General features: G+C 50.6%; 1 protein-coding gene across 2 annotated transcripts; it reads right to left on the bottom strand.

The window, feature by feature from the left end:
- Window positions 1-936: 936 nt before the first annotated feature.
- On the bottom strand, window positions 937-13,283 carry LPCAT3 (lysophosphatidylcholine acyltransferase 3). 2 transcript variants are annotated; one of them, XM_075584985.1, is made up of 13 exons: window positions 13,125-13,283; window positions 12,465-12,572; window positions 9,555-9,661; window positions 8,821-8,914; window positions 8,437-8,474; window positions 6,607-6,785; window positions 6,418-6,526; window positions 5,748-5,834; window positions 5,176-5,342; window positions 4,447-4,604; window positions 2,655-2,813; window positions 1,961-2,080; window positions 937-1,835 (listed from the first exon to the last, which is right to left on the bottom strand). In XM_075584985.1, exons 1-13 carry the CDS (start codon window positions 13,216-13,218, stop codon window positions 1,756-1,758), a joined length of 1,500 nt encoding a protein of 499 aa, XP_075441100.1. In that variant the 5' UTR covers window positions 13,219-13,283; the 3' UTR covers window positions 937-1,755. The 2 variants fall into 2 exon arrangements, with proteins under 2 accessions (XP_075441100.1, XP_075441101.1); XM_075584986.1 differs by having other exon boundaries at window positions 4,457-4,604.
- Between the last annotated feature and the right edge of the window lie 208 nt (window positions 13,284-13,491).

The following is a 13,491-nucleotide window of genomic DNA, read 5'->3' as shown; positions in this document are numbered from 1 at the left end:
CTCTCTTCCCCCCCCCCATCACCCGCTCTCTTCCCCCCCCCATCACCCGCTCTCTTCCCCCCCCCATCACCCGCTCTCTTCCCCCCCCCCATCACCCGCTCTCTTCCCCCCCCCCATCACCCGCTCTCTTCCCCCCCCCCCATCACCCGCTCTCTTCCCCCCCCCATCACCCTCTCTCCCCCCCCCCATCACCCTCTCTCCCCCCCCCATCACCCCTCTTCTCCCCCCCCCCCATCACCCTCTCTCCCCCCCCCATCACCCCTCTTCTCCCCCCCCCCATCACCCCTCTTCCCCCCCCCCATCACCCGCTCTCTTCCCCCCCCCCCATCACCCGCTCTCTTCCCCCCCCCCCATCACCCTCTCTCCCCCCCCCCCCATCACCCTCTCTCCCCCCCCCATCACCCTCTCTCCCCCCCCCCATCACCCTCTCTCCCCCCCCACATCACCCCTCTTCCCCCCCCCCACATCACCCCTCTTCCCCCCCCCCCACATCACCCCTCTTCCCCCCCCCCCCCACATCACCCCTCTTCCCCCCCCCCACATCACCCCTCTTCCCCCCCCCCCACATCACCCCTCTTCCCCCCCCCACATCACCCCTCTTCCCCCCCATCACCCCTCTTCCCCCCCCCCCACACATCACCCCTCTTCCCCCCCCCCACACCCATGATCCTCACCTTTTCTCTTCCTCACCTCCGAGCTCCCCCCGTGTGTGTATTAACGTACGCACATGTCAACATTTATGTGCCAACGTGCATGTGCCAATACGTGAGTATGCGTTCTTCTAAGCGTGTGTGGACGTATATTTGAGCATGATCACCGGCATAGCGATAACATTAGTTTGTGTAAATATATGTGTGATGCGTGTAGATTTTTTATTTCTTGTGGATGGTGGTGTTGAAGTTAACATATTACCTTAGAATAAAAATGATAAGAAGCAACATTACACGTGGCACAAAAAGTGGTCACGTGGCCAAGTGCTTTATTGCACCTTTAGTACACGTTGTGAAGTGGCAGTGTCCTTTAAAGGCAGCATGTGGCTGTGGCCCAGATTTCTGCTACCACGTGACACAGCATCAGTCAATAAGAGCACTCTATTCTGCGACACATTACAGAAAGATCTAATTGGCTTAGGCTGCTGTCAGGGAGGCACTGATCCATCTCCCCGCAGAACATTCCACTCTCACACAATTCATGGAGGTACTCGTGTCCCTACTGCCAGAGTGACCTGCAACATGCCGACCATCTGACGTCCAGTTTGTAGGGTTAGTGACACTTCCTTCTGATGTAACAGGAGAGCATCTCACTCATGACAGCGCTAGCTCAATATCACTTCCAGGAGTCTCCCACTTCCAACCAGAGCACCGTCTCCCCTCCCAAGGCAAGTGCCACTAACCCCATCATCTCATTAGCTGCCCCAGTGAAACATCACTAGTGTTCGAAACTCCGCTGCTGCCTTGACATCACAAACTGAGCTGATCATCCTCCGACGTAACCAGCGAGAGCAGATGGGAACCGAGTGAACGCTCACACTCGCATACTGCTGTGGCTAAGATGGACCTCTTTAAACTGAAACTTTAAAAAAGTTGAGTGTCCATAAAATTTACTGAACGGTAGAAAAGTCTATAAAACAGGGTCTTCCCCCTCAGGGTTACCGGGGTCGGTTATCAGTTTGTAACTTTTTTTAAAAAACACAAGGTTTCGGTAAATTGTGTCATTTCTGGCAGTGTTCTCCTCCCCCCCACGAGTTCACAATATTCACCCCCCAACATGGAGGGAGCAGCCATGGAGAGAGTGTGGAGATGTGCTGAGCATCACCACAATGAGCAGCATACAATCTGTGAAGAGAGAGAGAGGGACTGAGTAAAGGCACACAAACGAGAGACATAGCTATGGCAATGTACCCACTGCTATAGTCAATCCGCACCAACACACATTCACGCATGCGCACACTAACACTTACTGTAATGCACGGTCAGTGAGATTTCTCTTTCCTTTGCACCAGGACTCTGCGCAAACAAGGCAGTGCAAAGAGCAGCGACAAGAAGACTACGTGGCCTATAAAATAGACTGATAGGTACACCTGGGGGAGACAAAGGGCGAGTTACACATGGGCCCAGAGCCCCATATATACCCCACAAAACCAATGACTCTACATCTAATCCCATTCATGTAATATACCACACACTGACTCAAAGAGCTGACAATCTAGTCAGGAGAAAGTTCTGGGACAGAGGTCATTCCTTTATTACCATTTGTTTCTTTGACATTAATCGTTAAGTTAATAGGATCAGAAGCACCTCCCTCTTGTGTGATAAAAGGGTATCACACGGGTTTCCTATATATTACTATGGATTCGTCATGGGATCAGAGGACTTCCCATGCACGGGATTTCTATAAGATACTAGGTTTAGCGACACGTCTTCTGATGGGATAAGAGGGCATCTCACGCAGGGGATATTAAGAAGTCACAATATCCCAGCTGTTATTTCCAGGAATCCATGTGTGAGCCCACTCCTCCCAGAAGAAGAGGAATTAAACTCACCACAGCAGGACCCGCTGAACTCCAGAAGAGGCTTGAGTGAGGGGTGTAATGTTCATCTCGCCACACGAGAGACGGGATGGGGGGTGTGGGGGGGTAGGGCTGACCCACTTACCTTGAGCCACTTGTCCCAGGTGAAAAGGCAGAAAGGCACCAGCGGGTATCCCATGAATAGCCAGTGGAAGGACTGCTGGACCACATATAAAAAGGAGCGCAGGACGGGTTGGGAAATAACGGATGTCAACAGAGGACTGTCCCGCACCAGCGCCATCGCCTGAGGAGAGTGGGGGGGAAACCGTTGAAGGTGTGCAACTTCCCTGGGGAACACAGCTGTTAATCCAACACTACAGGGGAGGGGGAGTTACAAATACAATTCGTGAATCCGCACTCGTGTTGTCTTGAATGAACTCTGGAAGCCAATCTCTTTGCTGCTAGGTGCACAGGAGTCACTCCCCGTAATCTCATAAAAAAAGAGACAACCCCTAAGGGTAATCTCCAAACACACAAAACATATGCACACATCGCACCAGGGGATTAGGTAATTCAATATTTTATCATTAATGAGATCACAATGGATCCTCTGGTTAAAATACCAGTTAAAATCTCAGTGAAAATAACACACCAAATGTGAAACAAGTGAATAATGAATACAACTGATTAAGATTGCATACAGTGAAAAAGAACCATGAATAAATGAAAAACAGTATATCCCAACATGATGCAATACACAAAGTGTGTAATGCAAATACACCTAAAGTGAGAAATACTGAGTGACTAGTGAACAACCCACTACAAAATAAATACACAGGAAAGGTGCACAAACAGTGCATGTGCTGTGAGCTATATCCGATGAACACAATGACACAAAGCAAAAACACCCCAATGATTTCAAATAAGAAACATAAAGATGATCTAAGGAGGCCATAGTTGGGGAAAGGACACCAACCATGGAGTCTCAGACGGGACACCGAGGGAGCTGATTATGTTAAAGGTCCGGACTGCAGCTACATCTCGGTACCCGAATCACCGCCGGTACTTCCTGGTGGGTGCCTTCCACCAGTGGGTGAGCGCACTAGGACAGCCTCACATGACCACGTAGCTGTCCTGGTGCGCTCCCCACTGGAGGAAGGCACCCACCAGGAAGTACCGGCGGTGATTCGGGGTACCGAGATATAGCTGCAGTCCGGATCCTTTAACATAATCAGCTCCCTCGGTGTCCCGTCTGAGACTCCATGGTTGGTGTCCTTTCCCCAACTATGGCCTCCTTAGATCATCTTTATGTTTCTTATTTGAAATCATTGGGGTGTTTTTGCTTTGTGTCATTGTGTTCATCGGATATAGCTCACAGCACATGCACTGTTTGTGCACCTTTCCTGTGTATTTATTTTGTAGTGGGTTGTTCACTAGTCACTCAGTATTTCTCACTTTAGGTGTATTTGCATTACACACTTTGTGTATTGCATCATGTTGGGATATACTGTTTTTCATTTATTCACGGTTCTTTTTCACTGTATGCAATCTTAATCAGTTGTATTCATTATTCACTTGTTTCACATTTGGCGATTACATTTGGTGTGTTATATTCACCATTTGAGATTTTAACCAGATGATCCATTGTGATCTCAATTATTAAATATTGAATTACCTAATCCCTGGTGCGCTGTGTGCATTCTTTTTGAGGGGGAGTTACACATCCAGGTATAGGAGGCACTGCAGAGCCTGCAAAGGGAACAGGCTTTAGGAGCCACTGGTCCCTTCGGTTACCCCAAGATAGGAGGGGAACACACCTATGTCTCATAGCCCCCTTCTGTTGCTTCATGAACCAGTCTTGTCAGTCAGCCAGGTCACCAGCCAGGTTTCCCTCATCACTTCACCTCCCAACACCATTGTCACCCCCTGGTCGTTACCCTGCCTGACCTGTTTCTCCACAATGACAATGAGGAACTCGAGGGAGAAGCAGATGAGGTATCCGGAGTGCAGGCCGTGCCAGATGGCCAGGAAGAAGAGTGCAGCTGCCTGAGACATGGCCTTACTGCCCAGGAAACGCAGACGCTTAAAGACGTATCTGACAAGAGAGAGGACGGGCGCATCAGCCAGAGGGTCCAGAAACACAATGCAGAGAGCCTTCACGCCACAGGGGGAGAGCCAATCACGACCCATCCCCGCCAGGCGAGCCAATTATAGACCAGCACTACATCAGGGCCTACAGAGTGATTAGTAACGCGATAAATTTTCTTAAAGAAATTTAAACATCCTTAAAAAAAACAGTTTTGGCTTATTTTAAAATGTATAATTAAAAAAAGATAAAAAAATAATAATTAGTTGGGATTCATGCTCCTGTCATTTAACTGTATCCTCCTTGGCCTGTGGGATTCCACCCCCACTGTGACATAATTATGCAGGAGGATCCCTCTTATCACACAGGAGGTAGCAGACGGTGGGTGACCTTACATTGCAACAAGCAGGCCAGTGATTGGTGAAAGATTGGTGACTTTCCACCTCATGGTCGGCCAGGGACCTTACCGTCACGAAGACCTATTACCTCAAACTTGGTGACCCTGGCATTGATAACATTACAGTGAAAGGTCAGGGAAGAGGGGCTCAGCACAACCCCCCACTGTGACAGCACCTCTCACCGTGCAACCCAGTCGTTGGTGTTGGTGTTGAAGCTGGCGATGGTCCCCGTGAAGAAGGGCGTGGTCTCGAAGAGCCACACCTTCATGTTAGCACAGGCATCCCAGCGCGCCCGCCCATTCTCATCCGTCCCGTTATACCCAAGGCCGGTCAGGATGCACACGCCTTCCTGCGGGGGTAAGGGGCAGGAGAAGAGCAGGTGGGGAGTCAGTCACAACCACCCTGGGTGTATATTACATTCACTTTGTAAGTCTGCAGACAACCCACAGCTGGGATCCTGACATTGGTACAGCTGCCGCTAGGGTGGGGAGAGCAAGGAGGTGGTTTAGGGCCTGACATTATTAGTGCAGCCGTCTCTGGGAGGGGGATACCTGAAATTAGTGGAGCTGTATCAGAACCTAGTTATTACCACCACACACCAATACAATTTCAGCCATATATTACTGCAATAGTGGTGATAAAGGCTTTGTTTACTCAACTCACTGTGTATAAATCTAAGACATGAGTAGGTCATCAGGTCCCCAGCTGGCCCACGACTAGTTCTTTCCCCCAACTCACCGTCATCCCAACTCACCGTCACCAGCCAGCAGTTTACATATTTGTACAGTGTCACTTTGCCCCAGATTGTGATGTACACGCAGCGGTACCAGAAGGGTTGGTTCTGAAAGAGCGAGGGTCAAAGAGAGGGGGAGGGTGGGTAAAGAAATGTGGAAGTAGGCAAAAAAAAAAAAAAAAGGAAGGACTATTTCATAATCAAGAGAAGGCGTATCCCAGTCATATCTAGCCTCCCCCTCCCCCCACCTAGCTTCTCTCACCAGAACCTCTCCCAAGATACAAGGGATATAGTATAATAGCAATAAATACTCACAAACGAATCCCAAAAACCTAGCTAGAAACAATCCAGGCCACAAGCTATGACATCACCACCCAGCACCAAGTACTCATAAGGCTGAGTTTTTCGCAGGCTCTCTGATTTGGGCTTTGTAGGTATTTATTGCTGTTATTCCGTGTTCCCTGTACCCCGAAGTGGTGATGCTTGAATTACAATTGTTTGGTATACTGATGTCAGGGCAACCAGATGTTGGCACATATTTTGGGCGGAGTGCCCATCTACCAACCATTGTTCTAAAATATATACACACCAAACCACACTCCCTAGCAGCCCAACCTCTGCCGAGCATCGCTCCACCCACATGTACACTCCCTAGCAGCCTGCCCCACTGCAGTGCATCACCCCCTCTCACCGCATACTCCTCGGTCAGGAAATAATTATCAGGCAGGTACGGTCCAAACACCATGTATATGAGGAGGAAGCAGAGTCCGAGGCACAGGCGGTTCATAGCTGGCACAATGCTGCATGGGAAGGTAGGTGGTCATTGAGGGTAATGGGGACAGGAGGCGGCGAGGAAGTCTGCAAGGGTCTCCACTCTCACCTGTTGGGTCTCTGTCCCTCAATGTCAGTCAGCTGTCCCCTCACCAGCTTCAGGTATCTGCTCATAGAAAACTGAGGACCCACCAGGAACCCGCCATAAAAATAAGAGAACCCGAAGATTTCCAGCAGGGTCGGGACCCCTCGAACTGCGTAGTTCTGCTGCTCTGGTGACAGGGAGCTCTGCGGAGGACAGAGACATTCACACCACAAGAGAGGACCCACCGTCCCACCGCAGTGACACTGACATAAGGAACCTGTAACCAATCCATTCTGTCCCACAGCACAGCAGACAGACACAAAAGTCCTATGGATTCGGTCTCTCCCACCCCAGGGTGACAGTAACTAATGATACACACTAAGAGACCTATGACATACTGAGCTCATCATTGCATGGGACGCAAATGGAAGGGACCTGTCACAGAGTGACATGGTGACACACAGGACCTATTATTTACCAAGCAACACAGTAGGAACCTACGGCCCATGGAGTCTGGTTAACAGATAAAATGGAGCTAAGGGACATGCAGGTTGTCCCTCCAGCATACTGTGACAGGTAATCATGGAGTCTATCCCTCCAGCTGCAGGGTGACACGTGACAGCCAGAAAGGACCTATGGCAGTAAAAGTGGCATATGACCGATATTCACCATTACTAATGGTAAGAAACAATTATTAACTAGCCACCAGTTACATATTAACTGTTTAGAAACAAGATCTAAATGGGCCAAAGGTCACAGGCTACCAACGTGGCATCTCATCTGAACTTTGTTACTAATTTACAGCAGGTAAATAAACATGGCAGGATGAGGGAGCCAAGAGCAGATTCAAAGGCCCAGCCACACTACCCCAAACTGCCTTACACTCCCATCATTAATGAACACAGGAGCCTGTTTACAGTTACGGTAGCCCAGCATTGATCACTGCATCATTGGCAGTGGTGGTGAATTCTTCCTTCAAAGTCAGACACTAGCTTTAGGCTGAGTCCATGGTCAGCGCTTAGGCGCTGATCCGTGCTGACACTTGTCAGGGAGGCCCTGCAGCCGCAATGAGAGCGGCTTTAGCAGGGGCTCGCGCATGCGTCTGCAGGCGTGCGGAGGCGTAGAACTTACATTTTTTTTTAGTTTCGGCGCTCACGGGAGCGCAGGGCCTGTCACGTGAGCGGTTCGCCCAATGAGGGCGAACCAGCTCCGTGACGTCACTGGCCTCCCCCCAGATACGCCCCCGGACGGCGCTCGAACAAAGGCCAGGGAAAGCACCCGCTTTCCCTCAGCACGGCTGGAGTCACCATGGACTCAGCCTAAGTTTGCAAAGACCGGAGTTATAGGGAGGTTACATTGCGCAATAGGAGGAGTTATAGGGGGCGGTTATATGGGGCAGTAGCAGGAGTTACAGAAAGACACCTGTGCTGAAGCTGGCGAATATCCTTAAAACCTGACCTGTTGGGGAGGGGGGGGGGGGGTCTTGAGAACTGGAGTTGAGAACCCCTGCACTACTGAGAGAACCAGAGACCTATGTAGAGATTACACCAAGACATCCATGCTGTAATAAGAACCATTTCCAATCTCTCCCTCGTGCCAGAGAAGTGCGGCTTGGGGCGATGCGTGACCCGGCTGGCACAGTGGCAGTAGAAGATCCGCTATTAGTTGCAGAGGTCCACCTTGGACAGATTTCAGGGTGATTAAAATGGCCGCTGTGCTTGGCATCGTGACACAGACTCCGGCACCTTCACTGTCAGACTCTTACAATGTTTACTCCCAAGTGGCACGGGGCGGAGCGTTGGCGAGATTTAGTTCTTCCAGGGATAGTGCACCCAGGGTAGAAATGTTACTCACCTCAGCTTTCCCACCATCGTAATAATCAAAGGTGAGACCTAGGGAAGAGGAAACAGTGTACATGATCAATCACACAGAGACGCAGCAAAATAAATAACATGCACGCAAAGGCTTTTATTACAAAGATCAATGTTCCGGTCCGCATGAAATATTTTTATAATAATAAAAAATATATATTTGTACAGAGTCTCAGAGTGAGTGTGTGCATGTGTGCGTAAATAAGTGAAGGGATTGGGTCACAGATGTAATTGGTACAAAAAAATAAATAAAGGGATAGGTACACCAAACATTGGCCAACAAAAAACATTTTTGGCCAAATAAGAATTTTTTTGCAAATTTTTGGTGTGTCTTTCGTTCCCTTTGATACACACACACGACACTTACCGACGAGCTTAAGGGTCAGCACGCAGTGAGGCATCGTCCACTTGATGTCATAGTCATCTGTGGCTGTGATGTAATAACCAGACAGCAGGTACATCTGTGAACGTACAGAGCAGCAGTGCCAAGGGGGTGGGAGGATTCTGACAAGCAGCAACATACACATAACCGGGAAGAAATGTGCAAGAACAATTATAAAGAACAGGTGCTGGTAGGGGGCTATGTTTTTGGAGACTGTGACCTGTTTGGGGCATCTCAAGTCAGTGAGCGTAGAATACATAGGACGTTACATATACACATATCAGAAATAGGAATGCACAGCTCTGCTCTTATCAGTATCATGCAGGAGCTGCTGGAGGCTATTTATAAATATCTGCCGATTAAAATTAGCACCCAACCATGTGCTCATCCCCCCCCCCTCAACTGCAGCTGACCCCCCCCCCCCCCCCCACACACACACACACACACTCCCCTGACATTTACATGAGCTCACATGGAGCAGTAGTGAGGAGTATGGAGCTTGGCACACCTGTTCAGAGCAAGGCTGACCTCTGCAGATCCTCATTCACCTTCTACAGAGCATTGCTTCCTTTCATCTCGCAGACAATCATCCCAACCCTTACTCTGCAGAACATTCAGCCCTCGCCCTTCCTACGCAGAGCACAGCGCCTAGAGTCACTCGCCCATCCTTACCCCTCCCCGCACAGGGCCCCCCCATCCCGGGCAGAGGACCTACTTACCATCTGAAAGCAGAAGCTGGTCAACACCGCAGTGACCGTCCGTCCCATGAGTCGTAGGATGAGGAACTGCAGCACGATGCAGAGCAAGGCATGGTACAACTGGGGTCCTTCAAGGTCACAAGGGGAGATTGGGAGGGGCAGCAGAAAACAAAAAGTACATGTACGTTATATATACGCACACACAGAACAATCACAAATGTATGTATATGTGCACACACGTTAATTTGAAGGGAATGCACCTTCCAATCATAAAACAGATACAAGATGTTACCCTGCTAAGTGCTTTCACTCTACCCCTCCCTACCAGGCAGTGCACACTGCAATACTCCAGTCCATCCTGCAGTACTGCAGAGCTGTTAATTGCTGGTCGCCTCAGGGACTGAAGGGGTTAAATGTAACCCAAGCTATGAGTTCTGAGCAAAGAAACAGGTTTGGAACAGAGCTGCTCTCCCCCTCCCCCACCACATTGTCCTGAGCAGGCAGGGGGTGGCCTCAACCTCTCAGGTGAGCATGGGGAGAGGGAAGGGCAGGATTAGATACCAGCGGCTACACACACACGAAAAGGGTACTCTACATGTGGCACAGGAAGGGGTTAATGCTGCCAATGTACAGTGGGATCCCAAGAAATTACCCATGTAACACCTGTTGTGCCAATGTCATCAACTGTGCCAAGGCCGTTTACCTCATTAGAACCACCGGGCGGCCATATTTGAGAGTCCTGAACAACAAACTAGAAAAACTATTTCACAATGAAGTATGTAAATCTGGAATAAATGAAACGCTGTTCCCAAGCCAAGCACGTTCTCGCTGAATATAAGCCGGTGAGCAGGAAGGATCACGGTGTAAAGCATTAAACATCGACCAACACAAGGTGTTGATCACAAATAAGTGGGGGAAATTACTGTGCCACGGGCTTCCTTGGTGTTTACAACAATCTGCCTTGATCCCAATTCCTACCAATTGCCAGCCCTCCAGCGTCTGTCTGAGCTGCACAGTGTTACAGAAAATTCCCTTTGCAAACATTTTTCGGGAAATGTATTGAGGCCAGACGGGAGTGTTTTAACGTTCCAGAAAATCCAGCAATTTGTGCGAACTTCCTGGACGTGGAATTTGCAAATGTTCCTTATGATCTCGCCAGGCGCAGGCGGCGTTCACCCCGTCCCTACACCGAGAGAGGGGCTTCTGGTGAAACAGAGAGAGCGAGCGTGCAGATTCTAATCTGTGGATGTGGCGGAGCTGCTCACGCTTCACCCATCTCTTTCCTGTGACATAACGCTTGGGCAGACCGTGCCAGAAAACAGGTGTCTGGCACGGACGGCTGCCAAGCAGGTGCTGGGGAGGGAGGAGCGTAAGCAGCAGGCAGTGCCAGTCTGCGCCCTTAACAGCAGGCTGCTCCGCTCACATCTTTTCTGCGCCCTGAGGGGACGATTATTCTACAGACTTAGTGGAAGTTTACTCTGTGATTAATATTCTCCTCCAGCATGATCTCCAAACACACAGGAGGCGACACGAGGAGAATTCACTTCTAACAGCGAATGAGCTGCCTACCAAGCCTGCCCCACGGCACCCGCTCTGCACTCCCATCACAGCCGCCTTGTAATTCAAATGTACAAAATAAATCAGGGCTGGCCAACTCCAGTCCTCAAGGGCCACCAACAGGTTAGGACTTTAGGATATCCCTGCTTCAGCGCAGGTGGCTCAGTCAATGACCAAGTCACCTGTGCTGAAGCAGGGATATCCTGAAAACCTGACCTGCTACTGGCCCTTGAGGACCGGAGTTGGTTGGCCAGCGATAGTAAATGTTACACGGGGATATACCAGCTGTAAAGTGTCTCCAAAGATTAGGATGGCACAAAGTTACTCAGCCTCCTTAACGCGAGCTTGCCACAAAGCCAGACTGCAAACCTCCAAGCCACAGCTATGTAGAGGAAAGATCTGGAAATAGTCATGTGTCTCTCCAGAAACAACCTACAACCACGCTGTCTGCCCCTTACGGCCGTGAATCCACATTTACATCTCACGAACTGCCCCACGCGACGATTTGCAAGTAAATTAAAAGTGTGCCCCCGTGACCTCCATTGCAAGGCATTCCTGAAGCTCACAACGCTGTGTAATATCTATACAATTACTGCAGCACAGTTGCTATGGAACTGGCTAATTTTTCTGTTTTACCCCTGAAAGTGGATGCAAGTATTAGTTAATGCGCTCCAGGGATCTGACAAACAGCGACACGACCATAACAAATTGGTGCTGCAGGGTGTCTTGATCTCTTTATAAACGCTGGCACAGGTATCAGGTCTGGCATCAATTGTTTCTCTTTTTAATTTCAGTGTGGTCAGTCTGGAGCTGGCAAGAACATCATTTGTATAGTGAGGCTGGACTCCTTCCCCTGCCTGGTCCCTCCTGGCTCAGTACGCTGAGCATCCTCTGTATATTTGGCTTTCCAGTTACATACATGGGTCTCTCTCCTCCCCCCCCCCCCCCCCAGCTGTCACCGGACGGGAGCACACCGAGGGACTCGTATTAACCCCTTCTCTTCCCGAGGGGTCCACAATACATTGCTGAGTAGTAATGGTGCCTCTGAAATCTTCCTGCAGCTCGGGAGGAATAACGATACCCAAATAATTGTATGTTTGGAACAAATGTTTGAGGGCACGCAAGTTATCCAAACCTTCTCGTGAGGACGTGGGGAGCAATCTTGGACATGTCATGTCCAAGTTTGTGATGGTATCTGGCAGGTTGCATAAACTCCTGTCGAATCTGCACCAATCTGCTCTTTCACCCTCGCAAGCAGAGCTGCCGGTACAACCCCACACCCTCCAACAAAATAAGCAGCAAGCACAGACAGGTGAAGCCCACAGTGCTCCCCCCCATAACCCCTAGCGTGACCCACCCTCCACCTCAACGTACCAAAGTTGAAGTAAGCGATGCAGATCCCGGTCACGGTGTTAAACAGGTGGCTGTAGCAGGGCCACTTTTGAAAAAGAAAGTATCGCTGGAATAAGGCCAAGGGGTATCCTGGGGAGAGAGCAACATTAGTAAGGCGGCAGAGAGAAGGTAGCTGCAGGGCAGCAGGTAGCTGGGCAAAGCAGGGGACGCCTGGGGGCTGGATGGAGAGGGTTAGGTCTGGGCAGAACAGAGGACTGGGATGTCTGGGGGAAATGGGGGTAGGGAAGGTGTCTGGGGAAAATGGAGGGGGAAGAGATGTCTGGTGAGAATATGGGGGGGAGAGAAGAGATGTCTGGGGAGAATTGGGGGGGGGGGAAGAGATGTCTGGGGAGAATGGGGGGGTAGAGATGTCTGGGGAGAATTGGGGGGGAAGAGATGTCTGGGGAGAATGGGGGGGTAGAGATGTCTGGGGAGAATTGGGGGGGGGAAGAGAATGGGGGGCTTCTAGAGCCAGTATAAAGCCTCTAGGTGTACTTGGTCATTACAAACTGCATCACAACAGTGACCCATTCCCCATGAATGACTTCCCCCCTCTCAATTCCAAACACTCCCTTAGACTCCCCTAACTCCCCCACACATGTGCGGTAATAACCTCCGCCCAGCCCCGGCCTCCTCTCTCACCGATTAATATAGACAGGATGAGCCGCAACGCAGGCTCCGAGGCCCCCAGCGCCTCAGCAGCCCCGTGCAGGAAGGACCCTGCGGCCGCCGCCATGTTTCTGTCTCCCGGCCTGAAACCAAGCGCCTACCCCCCTCCCTGCCCAACCACGCCCCGAAGCACGACCGTGCGCGAGAGACCCGCCTATCTCTATGGGGATTGGTTAAGGAAAGGTGAGGCGTGAGATGGTGGAGCTGCGCGTGAGAGTGAGGGGAGGGCGCGAGGAAGGGGCGAGGCTACGCGTGACGAAACCTGTGACCGTTGGCCACCACAGCAACGGACAAGGCCTCCAGGGAGGTTCCCGCCTTTTCTAAGGGGGCGTGGCCTGGC

The sequence above is a fragment of the Ascaphus truei genome, unplaced genomic scaffold, assembly GCF_040206685.1.
Source record: "Ascaphus truei isolate aAscTru1 unplaced genomic scaffold, aAscTru1.hap1 HAP1_SCAFFOLD_834, whole genome shotgun sequence".
Taxonomy (NCBI): Eukaryota; Metazoa; Chordata; class Amphibia; order Anura; family Ascaphidae; genus Ascaphus; species Ascaphus truei.
The sequence above is the reverse complement of the archived record's forward strand: the minus strand, read 5'-3'. Positions and strand labels throughout refer to the sequence as shown.